Source organism: Notechis scutatus, chromosome 13 (genome assembly GCF_049901735.1).
Source record: "Notechis scutatus isolate UNSWTSFEM ecotype Mainland chromosome 13, rNotScu1.2, whole genome shotgun sequence".
NCBI lineage: Eukaryota > Metazoa > Chordata > Lepidosauria > Squamata > Elapidae > Notechis > Notechis scutatus.
This window is the reverse complement of record NC_142021.1, coordinates 2,876,350-2,896,458: the sequence shown is the minus strand read 5'-3', so window position 1 is coordinate 2,896,458 and position 20,109 is coordinate 2,876,350. Positions and strand designations below refer to the sequence as shown.

The window sequence follows — 20,109 nt, the reverse complement described above, 5'->3', positions numbered from 1 at the left end:
TTTCTATCTATTCTACCTCTCTTTATCTATTCTATCTATCTATTCTTTCTCTCTCTCTCTCCCCTCTATCTATCTATTCTATCTCACTCTCTTTCTATATTATATCTCTCTTTCTCTATCTGTCTATTCCAGGTGTCTTCAAACTTGGCCAATTTTAAGACTTGATGACTTCCAACTCCCAGAATCCCTCCTCCTCCAGTCAAGTTAGCTCACGAATTCTGGGAGTTGAAATCCACAAGTCTTAAACTTGCCAAGTTTGAAGACCCTTGTGTTGCCTAGATGGGTCATGAAAAGTCTGCAAGGAAGCAAGCAAGCTCTGAGAGTTTCAAGGACCCCACAGCGGTCCTCCTCCTCCTCCTCCTCCTCCTCCTAGCACTGAGGATACCTCGTTTGTTTTGGGTCCTGAAACCAAGGACACCTGATGGGAGGAGGACTTTCCCACCCGTTGAAGCTCCTCCTCCTCCTCCTCTTGCCCCTTCCCCTCCGAGCGAGGGAGGCGTCTCCCGGGATGGGAGAGGGCGTGTCCTGCCCGCCCGGTGCCGCTGAAAGCCACCGGCGCCGGTGCCCGGGGAGCCAGAAGCCAGCTGGCGCGGCGACCATGAGCGGGCACGTCGGTGACTTGAGCGCCAAGCAAGAGGCGGCGCTGGCCAAGGTGAGCGGAGCACCTGCCTTCCCTTCCCTTCCCTTCCCTGGCAGGGAAGAAGCCCACCACCACCCCACGCCCGATCGCGCCCACCCCACTCCACCCCACCCCGGGCTCCGCGCGCGGAGAGCCCCTTGGCCGAGCCAGCCGCGCAAAGACGACTTCTCTTTGCGCAAAAGCCTCCGGGGACTCCAGAGCCGCTCAGCCCCAGCCAGCACGGCGACCCAACTGCAGCGCACACGTTTTGGAGAAAGAGAGGGAGAAGGAGAGGGAGGGAGGGGAGAGACAAAGAGAAAGGGAGGAGATAAAAAGTGATGAGAGAAAGATAGAAAAGGAGGGGGAGAGAGAGAGAGAGAGAGAAGGAAGGAAGGAAGGAAGGAAGGAAGGAAGGAAGGAAGGAAGGAAGGAAGAAAGAAAGAAAGAAAGAAAGAAAGAAAGAAAGAAAGAAAGAAAGAAAGAAAGAAAGAAAGAAAGAAAGAAAGAAAGAAAGAAAGAAAGAATGGGGGAGATAAAAAGTGATGAGATAGGGAGGGAGAGAGAAAGAGAAAGAAAGGAAGGAAGGAGAAAAAGAGTGATGAGAGGGAAAGAGAGAGAGAAAGAAAGAAAGAGAAAGAAAGGGAGGGAGGAGATAAAAAGTGATGAGAGAGATAGAGAAGGAGGGAGAGAGAGAAAGAAAGAAAAAGAAAAACTGGAGGAGATAAAAAAGTGATGAGATAGGGAGGGAGAGAGAAAGAGAAAGAAAGGAAGGAAGGAGACAAAGTGATGAGAGAGAGAGAAAGAAAGAAAAAGAAAGGGAGGAGATAAAAAGTGATGAGAGAGATAGAGAGGGAGGGAGACAGGAGAGAAAGAAAGAAAGGGAGGAGATAAAGAGTGATATGAGAGAGAGGGAGGGAAGGAGAGAGAGAGAATCCCTAAGGACCCAGGACCGATTCAGACTGGATCCTGCAGAGCAGTGGAGGGAGAGAGGGAGGGAGGGAGGGAGGGAGAGGGTGCAGAGTGAAAAGGGATCCAGGTTGCCTGCAGGTAAGAGAGAAGCTCTCTTGGAGCTCCCTCTCAGGAGACGGCTAAAGCCCCATGATCCTCAGCCAGTGTGGCTGCTGGTAGTTGTGGTTGGATGCCTCTCTAGCAGGGAGCACCTGGCGTGGCACAGGGCCATTCACCCAGCGGGCACCATCGGGGTTAAAGGTTAAAGGTTTCCAAATGCAACTTCTACACATTTTTCTATGGCTCCAAAGTGCGTGTGGGGGGGGGAGTGATTTTGCACAACGAAGCAGCCCCACTTAGGGAGGTATATAAGAGATTACAGATTAACGGAATTGGAAGGGGCCTTGTAGGTCATCTAGTCCAACCCCCCGCCCAAGCAGGAGGCCCTACACCATTTCTGACAGATGGGAGTCCAATCTCTTCTTGAAAGCCTCCAGGGATGAAGCTCCCACAACTTCCGAAGGCAACTTCTGTTTCCATGGGTTGATTGTTCTCCCTGTCAGAAAGTTTCTCCTTATTTCCAGGCTGAATCTCTCCTTGTTCAGTTTCCATCCATTATTCCTTGTCTGGCCTTTGGGTGCCTTGGAAAATAGCTTGACCCCCTTCCTCCTCTCTGTGGAAGCCCCTCAAATATTGGAAGACTGCCTTTCTTTTCTTTTTTTAATCAATAGGGGAAGATCCTGTGTCTGTCTGGCTGCAAAAGATTGCCCTTCCCCCCTTCCAAGAACACGCTCATCCTTGTGCACGCTCCACTTAATTGTGCCTAAGGCAGCGTGCAAACCAGGTATTATATCCTGTGTGCAGCGCAGCGCAATCTTCCCAGTGGATTAAACAGTCTTTTCCTTTAGAAAATTCTGTCTCCTTTTAGGGTACTGGAGGTTTTTAGAAGGGCCATTTGTCTAGGATGGGGTAGGATTTCCTGCTTCAGCAGCGGGGGTCAGACTAAAAGACCTCTAAGGGTCCTTCCAACTCTGCTATTCTGTATTCTATATTCAGTACTTCTCGGCCGTGGGAGCTTGAAGACATGGTGGACTTCAACTCCCAGAATTCCTGCACTGGGGAATTCTGGGAGTTGAAGTCCACCACATCGCCAAGCTCCCAAGGTCGGCAGATATTAGGGGAATGTTGGTTTCCTGTAGCCAATTCAGAAATAGAAGCATTTTCCCAAAGGCCTGTTTGGGGATTTTAAAAAACGTCTGCAACACGGAGGGAAATCTCCCTAACATGTCGAAACTGGCCTCCCTCATTTGGGGATGGTTTTTCCAAAGTCAGCGGCTGCCAAAATAGACCGTAATTTTCCTGGCTCTCCTTTGCTATTGTAAAAGGCAAATGAAATGGCGACTTCCAAGGCCGGGGGTGGGGGTGGGGGGTTGCTCTTTAATTGCCCTGCTTCTTTCCAGGGTGACAGAAGATTGCAGGTGGAATTCACACAACACACTCCAACTTAATCCTGCTTAACGCCTCCAACCACTGTCATATCCTATTCTACAGCACCAAGCTCTCTGTCTCATTCTTTCGCTCTCTGTCTCTATCTATTATATATATATCTCTCTCTATCCGTCCATCCATCCATCTATCTAATCTACCATTTATCAATTATTTATCTAATCTATCTATCTATCTATCTCCATCTAATCTATCATCTATCACTATCTATTTATCTAATCTATCATCTCACTCTCCATCCATCCATCCATCCATCCATCCATCTATCTATCTATCTATCTATCCATCCATCCATCCATCTATCTATCTATCATCCATCCATCCAATCTATCTATCATCTATTTATCCTATCTGTCTGTCTGTCTATCTATCTATCTATCTATCTATCTATCTATCTATCTATCTATCTATCTATCTATCTACCTATCTATCTATATATCTATCTATCTATCTCTTTCTTTCTTCCCCTTTCTCTTTCTTTCTTTCTTTCTTTCTTTCTTTCTTTCTTTCTTTCTTTCTTTCTTTCTTTCTTTCTTTCTTTCTTTCTTTCTTTCTTTTCTTCCCCTCTTTCTTTTTCTATCTATCATCTATCTATCTATCTATCTATCTATCTATCTATCTATCTATCTATCTATCTATCTATCTATCTATCTATCTATCTATCCATCAATCTATTTATCCTATCCTATCCTATCCTATCCTATCCATCTATCTATCTATCTATCTATCTATCTATCTATCTATCTATCTATCTATCTATCTATCTATCTATCTATCTCTCTCTCTCTCTCTCTCTCTTTCTTTCTTCCCCTTTCTCTTTCTTTCTTTCTTTCTTTCTTTCTTTCTTTCTTTCTTTCTTTCTTTCTTTCTTTCTTTCTTTCTTTCTTTCTTTTCTTTCCCCTCTTTCTTTTTCTATCTATCTATCTATCTATCTATCTATCTATCTATCTATCTATCTATCCATCCATCCATCAATCTATCCATCAATCTATTTATCCTATCCTATCCTATCCTATCCTATCCTATCCTATCCTATCCTATCCTATCTATCTATCTATCTATCTATCTATCTATCTATCTATCTATCTATCCATCCATCCATCAATCGATCCATCAATCTATTTATCCTATCCTATCCTATCCTATCCTATCCTATCCTATCCTATCCTATCCTATCCTATCCTATCCTATCCATCTATCTATCTATCTATCTATCTATCTATCTATCTATCTATCTATCTATCTCATAATACGAAGCCTACTTGTCAGTCCAAAGCCAGGGGGTTGCAACCTTTCCCGAACTTGCCAACTTTGAAGGCTTTGTGGGCTTCAGTGCCTAGAATTCCCCAGCAAGGCTTGAAGTTGCCAACTTTGGAGACTCCTGGTCTAAAGCCACCCCTGCGCCTTCCCCACCCACCACCCACCCCTTTCCTTCAACCGCATCCTGTTTTTGGAGACTGCCTGGACTCTTCTGAAAAACATCGCGTGTTGGATCACCCCCCATTCCTGGAGGCAGCTCTTCCACTGGTTAATTGTCCTCACTGTTGTGTTGTGTTGATATGGCATCCTTAAACCGGCCATCTTTGGCTTGGCAGTGCCCGACCATGGCTGGATTCCATTTCAGTCGTGTCTGACATCCTCGACTTATAAAACCATTCCTTTAACAGCCGTTCAGAGTTACCACAGCCCTGGAGAGAGTGACTTAGGACCGGTTTTCGCCCTTACGACCGTTTCACCATCTCCATGGTCACGTGAGCCAAATCCAGAGCCTTAGCAACCGGCATGGACTTAACAGCCATGTGGCTAACTTAACAGCTGCAGTGCTTCGCTTAACAACGCTGGCAAGAAAGGTCGTAAAATGGGGAGAAACTCCCTTAACAACTCTCTTGCTTAGCGGTGGAAACGTTGGGCTTGGTTGCAGCTGTAAGTCGAGAACTACCTGTACAGGTGTGTACAGGTGTGCCCCCAGGTACCTGCTATGCAGGAATTGGCATCCCTGCCCAGGGAATGGGGTTGCCCAGGCAACAAGGCAGAGAAAGTGAGTTGTCCTGGGACTTGGAAACCAGAGCAACCAGATCTACACTACAAGTAGAATTACTCTGCATGATTTAGGTTCCCTAATCTTCTATCTATATAAAAGAGAAATACCGCTCACACATCATCACAAAATCTCCAGAACCGTAAAGTCTACAAACTTGACATTTGTCATGTATGTTCCTCTTGGCTTCTAGGGGCTCACTAAGAAAGGGTTTTTCGAAATGACCATCAGAGCATTTAGTATTTCCTATATTATTATTATTATCACGCTCTGATGCTAAGGAGTTCTACTCCCGCTCCCCACCTGAAAAGAAATCTCTTCCAAAGGCAAAACACAAGCAGAGGAGTTTCAGTTTCACAGGTTCAGTTTTGGTCGTAAGTCTCTACCAACAAACTGGTTTCTTGCTACTTGCTTCCCAGTAAGCATACGCTTTGTTTTGTTTTATTTTTTAAAGGAAATGAATCTTGTCCCATCAAAATAAAAAGCATTATTATTTTTAAAGCATTATTTTATTTCCCCTATTTTATGCACGGCTTCTAGAAGGAAAACATGCATGTTTTTAGCCTGCCTGACTCCACGGGGAAGGCAGAAATCTGGATTAAATTCTTCGTGCTTGTCTCAAGAAAGGTTAATGACCTGCCATTTAGTCCAGGTTAATGACCTGCCATTCACCCTGGTTGATTAGAAAGGATGATTCTCGAAGGGAAGCGCAACCTTTGTACTTTTGGAAAGTCCTTTGCAAAACCATTTCTGTTGAGGTTGCTTGGGGTTTTTCCTGCCTGCTTCTCTCTCTTTCCAACTGCTGTTCTGAACCAGAAGAGAATTCAATGCATTTCAGCTTGTCAGAATTATTAATGTGTGAGATTTTTACCCCTGCTTTTCCACCGAGAGTGCAAAAGGATAGAGAAATCCCTTCTCCCATTTTTCCACCTCAGTGGGGTAGCTGAGATATATATACAGTATATGGCTTGGCTTTGCAAAAAAACCAACAACCCAGGTTTTCAAAATTAAAAGTGCATTTAAAGAGGAAAAAAAGGCTATTCCTTTTTAGGAATTGGTGCTTCCAGACCGTTTCTCTTGATCTTTTTTTTTTTTTTATAAAATAAGCCAACCAATTTGTTCCTCCTGGAATTCAGCCACTCCCTTCTTAATGTTGGTGCTTATTCACTGTTTTCGTAATAAATGGCACGAGAAGAGGTGTGGTCATGATAATAGTGTAATATTTGCTTGCACCAAGAAGATTCTGAACTTGAGAAGATCTTGTGTGATAAGATAAAAGCAAGAGCAACTGACCTAGAATAGCCTCATTGGATGTGAGGTATTTTCTGTAGCAACTGTAAGTGTCATTAAATCGGATTAAGTGTATTTTGATATCCAGGGTCACTCCCATGCCGCAATCCCTGGGCTGCATTCACATGTGCAGCTTCATGTCACGAAGGATGGTTTCACACGCGGTCAGATTCTTTCATGACCGCAGCATCCAGGAGACCAAGTGGTTTGGTAGCGAAAACCAGGAGGTGGGGAGTTCTAGTCCTGCCTTAGGCATCACAATGAGTGACTCTGGACAATCACCAGGCGATAGCAATAGCACCTAGGTTTTAGATACCGCTTCACAGTGCTTTCCAGCCCTCTCTAAGCGGTTTACAGAGTCAGCCTCTTGATCCCCAACAATTTGAGTCCTCATTTTACGGAAGGAAGGTTGAGTCAATCTTGAGACGGTCAGGATCGAACTGCTGGCAGTGGGCAGAATTAGGCTGCAATACTGCATTCTAACAGGAAGGAAGGGAGGGAGGGAGGGAGGGCATAGCAACAGCACCTAGACTTATATACCGCTTCACAGTGCTTTGCAGTCCTCTCTAAGTAGTTTACAGAATCAGCATATTCCCCCACAAGAATCTGGATCCTCATTTTAACGACCTCAGAAGGATAAAAGGATGAGTCAACCTTGAGCCGGTCAGAATCAAACTGCTGGCAGTCGGCAGAATTAGCCCACAATAACCACTGCGCCACCATGGCTCCTGGGAATTCAAGTCCCTCCCATTGAAAAGTATGCCTTTTGCTTCCCAACTTCCCAGTTGCTGGCATTTTTCTTCAACTTTCCCTCCACTGTGAGTTATAAATCAATTGTATGCCTTCAAAGAAAGGCAGGATCTTTCGGTAAATCTAACCATTATTTTATTTTGGCTGATTTCCAAGAAAACATTAAGTGGCTTGAGTAAGAAGTGAAAGGCTGCGACCTGAATGTAATCACACCCACACAATTTTCTCCCCCTTTTTCTATAGTTCCGTGAGAATGTTCAAGATATCTTACCAGGTCTTCCAGCACAGGACGATTACTACTTGTTGAAATGGCTCCGAGGTAAGACAGAAATTTGCAGCATGGTCTTAGGAAACTGGATGCATTTCCTGTGGTCAGAGAGTAGCTTCTAATAAGGTTTTTATAGCCTGTATCAGCTGCAGCGAGGAACAAGGGAAACAAAATTAAATTCCTTTTAATGTTCAGGTATTCATATTCAATATCCAGCTGCAGAGGTAAGTAAACATTTCATCAGATGTCAAAGCTTTAAGGCCTTTTTAAAAGAATTTACTAGGCTTTTTAAGGTCCCAGAGGTTTTGCTAATTTGTGTGTGTGTGTGTGTGTGTGTTGCTAAATTAGGGAATACCAGTTGGCAAAGATTTTGATCTCTTTTTTCAAATTCTGCATTGCTAAATTGGTGTCCAGTCACTGGACAAGACCAGGGCAGGATCGTTCCCCCAAAATTTCATTCCTTCCTCTAAGTCAGGGGTCCCCAAACTTAGCAACTTTAAGACTGGTGGACTTCAACTCCCAGAATTCCCCAGCCAGCCATGCCTGCTTTTTCTCTCTCTCTTAATCTCCTAAAGCGAAGAGAGATTGCAGAGGAAGGGATTACAAGAGAGTAAACTATGCTGGCTGGAGAATTCTGGGAGTTGAAGTCCACAAGTCTTAAAGTTGCTAAGTTTGGAGACCTCTGCTCTAAGTATTCTCTATCCCATAGAATCTCGGAGCTGGAAGGGGCTTTTAAGGACTTCTAGTCCAACTCCCTATCCAAGGCAAGAATCCTCCTACCGTCTCGGACATCCATTCTTTTCTAGGTTGGTCTTTCTCAACCATGATGGCTTTAAGATGGGTAGACTTCAACTCCCATCTACCATCCATACATCTTACAGTACAGTATGCTGGCTAGGGAATTCTGGAAGGGAAGTCTACCCAACTTAAAAGCTTGAGAAAGGTTGTTTTAGGTGCGAGTTGTGAAACCATCAGGTTTCTCCACCCCCCCAATTTTCTTGGCTTCAATGCAGCCACAGGATTGCCAATGGCTGACACCCAAACTGATTGTGATATGAATCTTTTTACACTATTCAAATCACCTTTCTCTTGAGGCCCGGGCAATTTGGGGGCCCTGGGATGATCCAGGGCATGGCACAGAGGTAACGGAGGCAGCTGGCGATTCAAACTGCCCCTTTATTGCTCCCAATTTTCCCAAATGCTCCCGTGTTTCTGGCAAGTCCCAAAGCAAAGTGATGACACATACACTCCTACACCTTCAGCAGTTTCTGGCTACGAGTAGTCCAGCCCAATGCTGGGAAGCACCGCGGCTGCATAGCAGGAAATCCAGGAGGGCAAGTCAAGGAGTTCAGGAAACAAAAGAGAAATGGAAATTAATCCAGGAAGCCAAGTAGAAAGCAGGAAATCCAGAAAACGTTTTACATAGGCAATGGCACTCAACATTCCAGGAATTCGGTGTTTGTTCCCGACAAATGCCGCTCCCCAAGGCGTCTCCTTAAGGCTCAGTCCCCAGGTGTGTACCTGTGAAGAGGGGCAGGGGCGCTGAGTAGTCTGCCCTGTCTGCGCTGTTCTCAGCTTCTCTCCACTCTCCATGCTCAAGGATCAGGAGGGGATGGTCCTTGCTCATCACCTGAGCTCTTGTCTCTCATGTTCCCTGCTTAACCTCTCTCCATCATCCTGCCCCTCTTCCTCCCTGCCTACAAGCCATCCCAATCCTGAAAGGCCCTGGCCGTGACTCGGGCTTGCTCCTCCCCATATTCCTCCCAAGCCAGCGAAGCCGCCCCCTCAGTCTCCATCGGCTCCAGTTCCAGCTCATCTTCCCCCACAGATTCAGACTCACGACGGGGGGCATGACAGGGCCGATCACTCTTTCTCAGCCCAACCCACCTCACAGGGATGTTCTTCTGGAGAAAGAAGAAGGAGGAAGGGGTATCAAGTGCGAGTTATTTATAAAGTAATGACAGGGGTACAAATCTAATCCCTAGACAAGAAATGTCCAGAACTGGCAATATAGCAAGACGTGGGTTATAGGCATTTGTGCCTACAGGCCACCCTTTTCAGCAGTGGGGTTTTCCCTACATTTATTTATGTATTTATTAAATTTATATGCCGCCTCTCTCACTGGCCAGAGTGACTCTGGATAGCTTTCCAATGCTGCCATGTTTAAAGGGATTAAAGTGAGCCCAGGATAAGCTTAACAAAAGGTAAATAAAGGGACAACTTGATTGCTCTCTTGGATGTTGATTCAAATCTAGCTGTCGTTGTCAGGGTTCCGGCAGCTCCCCCCAATTAAATCATGAGTCTCGAGCTGAACTTCCAGAACTTCAAAAGGATTTATTGGGAGTTAACATGTCCGGCACTGCCTGGTGTAGACACATAATTCATTATCACCCTTGACCCTGGTTTCCTCCCACCTCCTGGGTGTATCGTAATTCATATTCTCCAATGGGACGCATCCATAGCCCAGAGTCATCAATCATGCCCTCCAGTTAGAATTTTGTGCGGCAGAAACTTCCGTCACCTAGTTATTATCTTTGAAAACATTTATGGAATGCACTTTTGGTTCCAAGCTGCCCCACTGCTCCCCGCAGCTCTAAAAAGACCATAGAAATATTTTATGAGTTGGCAGTTGTACTTGATCAATGGGAGAACTCTTCCCTACTCAAAGGGGTGGGAAATCATACAACAGGTGCCATGCCAGAGGATTCCCACCGTCGGTGCCTCTGGGATGGTCCAGGGTGATGTTTTATTCCTAACCGTCGCGATCTTCTTTCAGCCCGATGTTTTGACCTGCAGAAGTCGGAAGCTATGCTCAGGAAGGTAAGAAGCAACTCGCTCGGCTTATTTTATTTTTTTGTGTGTGCACATGGGACAAGGAACGCCTAGCAAACGGCCAGTTTTACTAGTAGGCTGTGTTTGTAGACTAGCTTGGATACAGGGTTTCTTTTTTTGGCCCATGCATGTCAGTCTCCCAAAACCAAGAAAGATACACTGAGATTCTTCGGAAACCTTTATTAAAAACCGTAATTTTTCCTCACTTTAAGGCAGAAATCTTGCCAAACTACTTGCACCATAAAATATACTGTCTGGGAACTCCAAGGGAGGTGCCGCCTTAACTCAAATTCCTCCCACTCAAATTATCTAAACTCTGATGTTTTTTGCTCCTCCTCTCTCCCTTCTGGGAATCCAGACTTCATTCCACACCACACTGCAAAACATTGAACTACGAACTAAGCAAACAGGTTGGCATTGCCTCGTGTGTTAAAATGAACCAAACAAACCCAATACCCTTGGTTTATTCTAACCAAGCTTAGGATGTTTGCAACGTGAGTGGAGTTGCCAACTGGTCTTTAAGTGACTCCTGTAGTGTCAGCTCTGCCTGGTTCGTCTTGGCGCCTCACAGGCATCCTGCCGTCAAACACTGGAAAGAAGGATGAAATGGGGAAGAAAGCTTTGTGTGTACATGACAGGAAATCTGGGGGGGGGGGAATGACAGGTGAGAAGGACCAGAGCAGCTGGATCCGGTTTATACCAGCACCCCATTGGCTAGGCACCCTCAGAAATATGCAGATTACCCCCAAACACCTCAGATTTCTCTAAATATCTTGGAGCAGTGGTTGCCGACCAGTGGACCAGGGACCACTGGTGGTCTACGAGAAAATTTTGGTGGTCCGCAGTGAAATGTTACCCACCAAAGGAATTAATCCAGGCTGTGCAGGAACACAAGGCTGCGCCGCCCACATAGCCTGTGGGAACACAAGGCTTGCATCGCTTGCATTGCAAACAACACCAGGTAGTGAGGAGAGGGAGGAAAGGGTGGAGTGGGGGGAACTTGTGCCACTTGCCCCACATGCCTGGCCTGGTCACTGGGCTAATTCTTTCCGCTTCTTTCTTCTTCTGCTTTTGGCTGCGCGCAAGGAAAGCAGCCAAAGTCTTTCTTTCTCTCCCCCAAACTCCACCAGAAGTGAGTCTTTGGGACCCTGCAAGGCCTCCTGCTCCAAGAGGCTGCACCGGCAAAGACTCATTTCTGGCGGAGTTTGGGGGAGAGAAAGAAAACTTCTGCTGCTTCTGCTGCTTTCCTTGCATGAAGCCAAAAGTCTCTCTCTCTCCCTGAGAATGGAGCTGGAGACGGTATCCAAATAAAAAACAATCGATCGATAGGAAAACTGGGGGATTTTCCTGCAGACTTTTTGGGGGATTTTCCCAGAGTCTCTGGTCCGCGGGATTTAAAATGATGAGTTTGGTGGTCCCTGAGGTCCAAAAGGTTGGCGACCCCTGTCTTGGAGAACTGCAGTTGCTTAGAAACGAACTGGTCAAAATGATGAGGGCTGGGCTGGGGGCAAACCTACACCTTATTTTTGTACCTAGTGAGTATGGGAGACGTCAGAGCTGGCTTGACTTGACTGCAGCCAATATCTTTAGTAAACAGAACCCTTCATTTGGCCTGTCAGAAGGTAACAAAAGGGGATCCTGTGACCCCAGGATACTGCACAAATAGGATCCCGTTGCCAAGCATCTGAATTTCGATCCTGTGACCGTTGCAATGATCATGTGAAAAACGGTTACAAGTCACTTTTTTTCAGTGCGGTTATAACTTGGAACGATCGCTCATTCATTCTCATCCCTTTTTGCTTGTTCTCTCTTGTTTCTTGGGAAACAGCACGTGCAGGTGCGCAAGTATATGGATTGTGACCACATTAAGGAATGGGAAGCCCCAGAGGTGAGTCTCAGGTGATCTCAAGGGGATGCCGGTTCCTCCCGAGAATGGTACAATCACCCCCGTCTCTCGGCTTCCATAGTGCGCCATCTTGGTCACCTCAAAAAGCATGTGTGATGACTTGGGGCACGGCACAGGGATAACACTGGCAGCTGGCGGGTCCAACCTCCCTTTTATTGTTTCAAATTTCCCTCACTGCGCATGCGCGCACCTCACAGCTGATTTTCAGCTGGTTTGAGGCCTTTTTCGGACTCCCAAAGGCTTGGGGAAGGCTTCTGCAGGCTTTTCAGGCCGAAAACTAGGCCCATTTCATCACTTCCTGTCTTTCCGGAAATACCGGAAGTGATGAAATGGGCCTAGTTTTCGGCCTGAAAAGCCTGCAGAAGCCTTCCCCGAGCCTCTGGGAGTCCGAAAAAGGCCTCAAACCAGCCGGAAATCAGCTGTGAGGGGCAGTGCAGATAAGGGGGTAGCGGGGGTGGGTGGAGATTGCACGTCCCTTGGAGACCGGCCTCTCTCACCTGGCAGTCTGCTTCTCATCGCAGGTCATCCAGAAGTACATGTCTGGAGGCACCTGTGGCTTCGATCGGGAGGGCTGCCTGGTTCGCTACGAGATCATTGGGACCCTCGATCCCAAAGGACTGCTCTTCTCTGTTTCAAAACAGGACTTCCTCAAAAAAAAATTCCAGGACTGCGAGTTTATGCGGGACATATGCAACAAACAGAGCAAAAAAGTAAGAGAGGAGGGCCAGAGGCCATGATCCAGAGCTTCTGAATTATTATTATTATTTTTGCAGGCCATGGAATTTATTCATTGTGAAGTAAAATTGAATAAAAATCCTCGGGTTCCTGATCAAAAGACACCTGAGGGCTAATACATATATGGAATAGTTGCAGGAATGAGGAAAGCACCAGGGGAGACATGACAGCAGCCTTCCAGTATTTGAGGGGCTGCCCCAAAGAAGAGGGAGTCAAGCTATTCTCCAAAGCACCACAAGGCAGGACAAGAAGATGGAAGCTAATCAAGGAGAGAAGCAACTTAGAACTAAGGAGATATTTCCTGACAGTCAGAACAATTAACCAGTGGAACAACTTGCCTCCAGAAGTTGGGAATGCTCCAACACTGGGAGTTTTTAAAAAGATGTTGGATAACCATTTGTCTGAAGTGGTGTGTAGGGTTTCCTGCCTAGGCAGTGGGTTGGACTAGAAGACCTCCAAGGTTCCCTTCCAACTCTGTTATTCTCTTCAAAGCTTTAGGGGTAAAAATGTGACTGCTGCTGTTCCTATTTCATGTCTTCAATTTTTCACCTCCCGTCCTTCACTCTTCCCTTCTCTCTCCCTTTTTCTTAAGCTGGGGAAAACAATTGAGAACATCATAATGGTTTATGATTTTGAAGGGCTCGGTTTGAAGCATTTTTGGAAGCCAGGCGTTGATGCCTACATAGAGGTGAGAGTTGGGCAAAGATGTTGGGTAGTTTTCAACATTGGCCATACATTCTGGGTGCTGAAGTCCACACATCTTCAAACATGCTTATTGGGGAAATTCTGGGAGTTGAAGTCCCTGCAAAAAATAAAGCATTCTGTCTGAAAAATTCTGGGAGTTAAAGTTCACATGTGTGTATTTCAACTTTGGCAACTCTAAGAGGTGTGGACTTCAACTCCCACAATTCCTCGGTCAGCTGTGCTGATCAGGGAATTCTGGGAGTTGAAGTCCACATATCTTAAAACAACAGGAATTCTGGGAGTCAAAGTCCACATAACTTCAAGGGGCCAAGGGTCACCAATGCTGCTTTATACCCTGGATGTCCCAATTCAGTTTTGGATCCTGCTGATAAGGTGGTTTATGATTAAATCATGATCTATCATACTATAAACTATTGCAAATTAATTCTTTCTCTACATTTCCAGCTTCTTGCCATGTTCGAAGAAAACTTCCCCGAGTGCCTTAAACATTTATTTGTCATTAAAGGTGAGTCTCAGTCCTTCCCTGTTGGAATATGCATTTTGTCTGCAGAAAAAAATGTCATTTATCCCTCAACATAAACCCTTGTTTCTCCTGTCCATCATACAGCTCCAAGACTGTTCCCCATAGCTTACAACATGGTGAAGCACATTCTGAGTGAAGATACCCGGAGGAAGATAATTATCTTTGGAGGTGGGTTGCGTTGTTTTTATTATTATTATCATCATTATTATTATTGCACTTTGCTCATTTAATTTCCTGTTTCTAACACAGCAGTGATGGTTGCATTTTTCCCCATTTTTATACTTATTTGGTTTTAATTTTTTTAAGTTATGTTAACAATGTAGTACCTAGTAAGTCATTTCTGTCGAACACAATGCTCTAAACACGAATTATTTAAAACCGTCTGAGTTCAGCTAAGGTTACCATTGTCCCTTAATGCATTTCCAAACTACACCGCCTGCATTTTTTAACGTTGGTTTTGGTTCTGTTGTTGTGATTTTGTAAACGTTCAAAATGGTTTGGAGCTACTCATCAGTCCAACCAAGCACCCATGGAAAAGAACATCATTTTTAACTTCTTTTTTCCCCCCTAGCAAATTGGAAGGAAGACTTACAAAAATACATTGACCCTGCAGAGATCCCCATGATGTATGGGGGGACTCTCACGGACCCTGATGGGAACCCCAAATGTGAATCCAAGGTATGGAATATTTATCGGTCACTTAAAACCAGAAACCAGAATGATCTGCTTGACTCCCCTCTCAGGTTCGGTCTCATCATCTCCTACAGTTGTAGGCCGTTTTAGCCTGGCTTAGTTGTGGCTTAGAAACCTATAGTTTAGAGTTGAAGGAGTCACGTAAATCCAGCCAGATGTCAAAGGAGGAGGAGGAGAAGGAGGAGAAGGAGGAGAAGGAGAAGAAGGAGAAGGAGAAGGAGAAGGAGAAGGAGAAGGAGAAGAAGAAGAAGAAGAAGAAGAAGAAGAAGAAGAAGAAGAAGAAGAAGAAGAAGAAGAAGAAGAAGAAGAAGAATTAATTCTGGACATTCTTCTTGTTTCTCAGATGACATATGAGGAACATCAAGAGAACGATGGGATAGGCCAATGTTTTTAGAATAGAATAGAATAGAATAGAAAATAGAGTTGGAAAGGACCTTGGAGGTCTTCTAGTCCAACCCCCTGCCCAGGCAGGAAACCCTAAACCACTTCAGACAAATGGATGTCCAACATCTTTTTAAAAACTTCCAGTGTTGGAGCATTCACAACTTCTGGTGGCAAGCTGTTCCATTGGTTAATTGTTCTGACTGTCAGGAAATTTCTCCTGAGTTCTAGGTTGCTTCTCTCCTTGATTAGTTTCCACCCGTTGCTTCTTGTCCTGCCTTCTGGTGCTTTGGAGAGTAGCTTGACTCCCTCTTCTTTGGGGCAGCCCCTGAGATACTGGAAGACTGCTATCATGTCTCCCCTAGTCCTTCTTTTCATCAAAGTAGACATACCCAAGTCTGCAATTGTTCTTCCTATGTTTTAGCCTCCAGTCCCCTAATCCTCTTGGTTGCTCTTCTTCACACTCTGTCTAGAGTCTTTTTCAAGCCTGACAACTTATACGATGGGTGGACTTCAACTCCCAGGAGATCTGGTTGGGGAATTCTGGGCATTGAGGTCTGCACATCTTAAAGGTGCCAAGGTTGCAAAACACAGAGGTAGGTTTTTCTTCTGGTGGCTCCTGATCTCTGTTTGTTCTGTGTTCTAGATATGCCCCGGCGGAGACGTCCCCCCAAAATACTACGTGCGAAATCAGCTGAAGCAACAATATGAGCATTCGTTAATGGTGAATCGGGGTTCTTCCCAGCAGCTGGAATACGAGATCCTTTTTCCGGGCTGCGTCTTGAGGTAAATCAAAGGGGCAACTCGGCAGCATGGGGGAAAGAGGAAGGAGGTTTAGGGGCATTTTTTCCCCTTCTAGTCTATCTTTATTTTATTTTTTAAAAATTAAAACACAATACTCCCAATTTTGGGGGCGGGAAGACAAACAAAATGCAAAACATTCAAAAATGTGCATTTAAAAAACCACGAACACATTATCACATATTAGGGGGTGGTGATAACCAATTATTCCCACAAAGGAATACCAATGAAGATATTACAACGGTATTAGTTTCCCGCTCCTTGCAAAATGGGCCCAAACAAGTTTTAAACGGCTAATTCTATTGGCAGATTATTCACCTGTCCTCTAGCTACTGTATGGATGATGAAATAGGTAAACAGGCAGGACAATAAATAATAGAGCAATTCTATTCTATTCTATTCTTTATTCAAGGTTGAAATTTCAAAACCCTTCTGTTCAGATAGTCCTTGACGTATGAACTGGTATAGGGTCTACTGCAGGGGGCTGGACTAGAAGACCTCCAAGGTCCCTTCCAGGTCTGGTCTATTCTATTGAATTCTTTATTCTATTATCTAACCTAATCTAATCTATTCTCTATTCTATTCTATTTATTCTATTATCTAATCTATTCTATTCTAATCTATTCTTTATTCTATTATCTAATCTAATCTAATCTATTCTTTATTCTCTTCTCTGTTCAATTCTATTATCTAATCTAATTTTTCTTTATTCTATTCTCTATTCTATTCTATTCTTTATTCTATTATCTAATCTAATTATTCTATTTCTATTCTCATCTATTATCTAATCTAATCTATTCTCTATTCTATTCTATTTTATTATCTAATCTAATCTATTCTCTAATCTATTCTATTCTATTCTATTCTATTCTATTCTTTTATTCTGTTATCTAATCTAATCTAATCTATTCTCTATTCTATTCTATTTATTCTATTATCTAATCTAATCTATTCTATTCTATTCTTTATTCTAATATCTAATCTAATCTAATCTATTCTCTATTCTATTCTATTCTTTATTCTATTATCTATTAATCTAATCTATTCTATTCTTTATTCTGTTAATTCTATTATCTAATCTAATTTTTCTTATTCTATTCTCTATTCTATTCTTGGTTCTATTATCTAATCTAATCTATTCTCTATTCTATTCTATTCTTTATTCTATTATCGAATCTAATCTTTTCTATTCTATTCTATTCTTTATTCTATTATCTAATCTAATCTAATCTAATCTAATCTAATCTATTCTCTATTCTATTCTATTCTTTATTCTATTATCTAATCTAATCTATTCTCTATTCTATTCTATTCTCTATTCTATTCTATTCTTTATTCTATTATCTAATCTAATCTATTCTCTATTCTATTCTCTATTCTATTCTCTATTCTGTTCTATTCTCTCTATTCTATTCTCTATTCTATTCTATTCTCTATTCTATTCTCTATTCTATTCTATTCTATTCTATTCTATTCTATTCTATTCTATTCTATTCTATTCTATTCTATTCTATTCTATTCTATTCTATTCTAGAATAGGGAATGGGAATGGGATAGGACAGAACAGAACAAACACAGTTGGAAGGGACCTGGGAGGTCTTCTAGTCCAACCCCCTGCTCAGGCAGGAGACCCAATAACATTTCAGACAAATGGCTGTCCAATTTCTTCTTCTCATTGTCTTCTGCTCCGAATTCAAGGTGGCAGTTCATGTCCGAAGGGTCCGATATAGGTTTTGGTGTCTACCTGAAGACCAAGATGGGGTCCCACCAGCACGCCGGGGAGATGACTGAGGTGCACTCCAACCAGCGCTACAACGCACACCTGGTCCCTGAAGACGGCACCCTCACCTGCTTGGATGCTGGAATCTGTGAGTCGTCTCTGCCCAGACTTGTAGCTTTATCTCCCCTTGCGCTTTTCATACAGCTGGTCCTCTACTTACAACAGTTCATTTAGTGACCGTGCAAAGTGAACGACAGCATTGAACAAAAAAGAGAGACTTAGCACCAGGGGTGGGATTCGAAATTTTTAACAACCGGTTCTGTGGGCGTGGCTTAGGTGGTGGGTGTGGCTTGGTGGTCATGTGACTGGGTGGACATGGCTTGGTGGTCATGCTATTGGCTGGACGTGGCCAACTCAACATCACTCACATTGAGGCACGCATCTCCTCGCCTGGACTCTTATGACTGTGGGGATGCTGCAGCAGTCGTAAGTGTGAAAAACGGTCATAAGTCACTTTTTTCAGTGCCATTGTAACTTTGAATGGTCCCTCCACACAAGCAAAGTACCAGCAAAGGAGGGAAAAAAACTCCAGAGACGTTCCTGAGACAGGAAGTCTAGTCCTGCCAAGAATGTAATAAGGGTTAACGGAGATGCAGATTCTGTAAGCAACACCAGAATGTTTCCTTCCTGACTTCCTTACAGGATTAGGCCAGTAATTTCTTCTAACAACCAGTTCTCCGAACTGCTTAGAAGGTTAACAACCGGTTCTAGCAAATAGGTGCGAACTGGTAGAATCCCACCCCTGGTCTGGAGGCTTCCTTCAGGCCTCCAGCAGGGTGAAAACGGCCTCCCCTGGGCTCTGGAGGCCCTCCAGAAGCTGGGAACAGGCCCGTTTCTGGACTTTCCCCCTCCCAGAGCTTCTGCGCAGTCCCTACATTTACCTGCATCGAAAATGGGCCATGTGGAGATTCCTGGGAGGGGAGGTTGGTCCAGCCGGTAGGTTCAAATACTGGTTCGGTGAACCAGATGCAAATTTAACATCCAGTTCGCTCGAACCAGTCCGAACTGGTAGAATCCCATTCCTGCATTCCTTCTGGAGGCAAGCTGTTCAACTGGTTGATTGTCCTTGAGTTGCAAGGGACCTTGGAGGTCTTCTAGTCCAACCTCCTGCTCAAGGAGGAGATCTTATAGCATTCTAGACAAGTGGCTGTCCATTCTCTTCTTAAAAACCTCCAGTGATGGAGCACCTACAGCTTCTGGTGGCAAGTTGTTCCACTGGTTGATTGTCCTCATCATTCGGACGTTTCTCCTCAATTCCAGGTTGCTTCTCTCCTGCATTAGTGTCCATTCATTGCTTCTTGTCCTGCCTTTGAGGTGCTTTGGAGGGTAGGTTGACCCCCTCTTCTTTGGGGCAGCTCCTCAAATATTGGAAGACCGCTATCCTGTCTCCCCTGGTCCTTCTCTTCACAAGACTAGACATACCCAATTCCTTCAGCCATTCTTCCTATGTTTTGTTCTCCAGGCGTTAATCCTCTGAGTAGCTCTTCTTGGCGCTCTTTCCAGTGTCTCAACATCTTTTTTTTATTATCAAAACTGGATGCCATATTCCAGGTGGGGTCCTTCCCTGACGGTCTCTTTCTTATTCCCCCAGATGTCCTCCGCTTCGACAATACCTACAGCTACCTCCACGCCAAGAAAATCAGCTACACGGTGGAGGTTTTACTCCCGGATAAGAAATGGGAAGGGAAGTTCCAGAAGTTGGATGAACAGACTCAGAAGGTGGAGAACAACCACGCATGATGAAGATGGCATCTCCGGCGGGCCTCTGCCCCGGGGGGGAGGGGGGGAGTGGCAGGGGTGGGCACCATCCTCAAAGGTCTTCTTTGGGGGCGGAATTCTTGCTTGGGTGGTCAGGGGGCTTCAGGACTTCCAACGGTGTTGCCAGCGGACGGAGAAATAGTCCCTTGAACCCCAGAGTTTTATAAAGGAGGAGGGGAAAACCCTCCCCATCCTCCCCAGGCCATAGCGAAGTCCAAGGGAGCTTAGCATCAGGGATCTGTGCCATCCAAAGACAGTGGCCTTCTCTGCCATTGGGTGAGTGTAATGACCAGCAATTTCAGGCTTGAAAGCACAGCAAAACTCACACAGTTGGGAAGATGCCAGGAACACAGATAAGCTATGACAACACAAGATAAAGTCACTTTGCCCCCAGCAGCCTGCCGCACGCAGCTTGCCTTTTTTTTTTTAATAAACTCCGTTCTCAAGTGTGGCTAATGAAGGGAATCAAGGCCCTTTCCTCCCCCGAAAGCCACGCAACCCATGTTGCTCCCTTCTCCATTCCTCCCTGCATGCCTTAGGATGAAGAGGGAGTGGGCCTGAGTCTTCCTCTAAACT

At 44.7% G+C, this 20,109-nt stretch overlaps 1 protein-coding gene across 1 annotated transcript; it reads left to right on the top strand.

Annotated features, from left to right (window-relative positions):
• The first annotated feature begins 492 nt into the window (after nt 1–492).
• LOC113429165 (SEC14-like protein 2) lies at nt 493–19,955 on the top strand. The gene is made up of 12 exons (XM_087942631.1): nt 493–652; nt 7,395–7,470; nt 10,196–10,239; nt 12,080–12,139; nt 12,679–12,867; nt 13,485–13,580; nt 14,042–14,102; nt 14,205–14,288; nt 14,692–14,798; nt 15,841–15,980; nt 17,694–17,863; nt 19,367–19,955. Exons 1-12 carry the CDS (start codon nt 509–511, stop codon nt 19,513–19,515), a joined length of 1,320 nt encoding a protein of 439 aa, XP_087798757.1. The 5' UTR covers nt 493–508; the 3' UTR covers nt 19,516–19,955.
• The last annotated feature ends 154 nt before the right edge of the window (nt 19,956–20,109 follow it).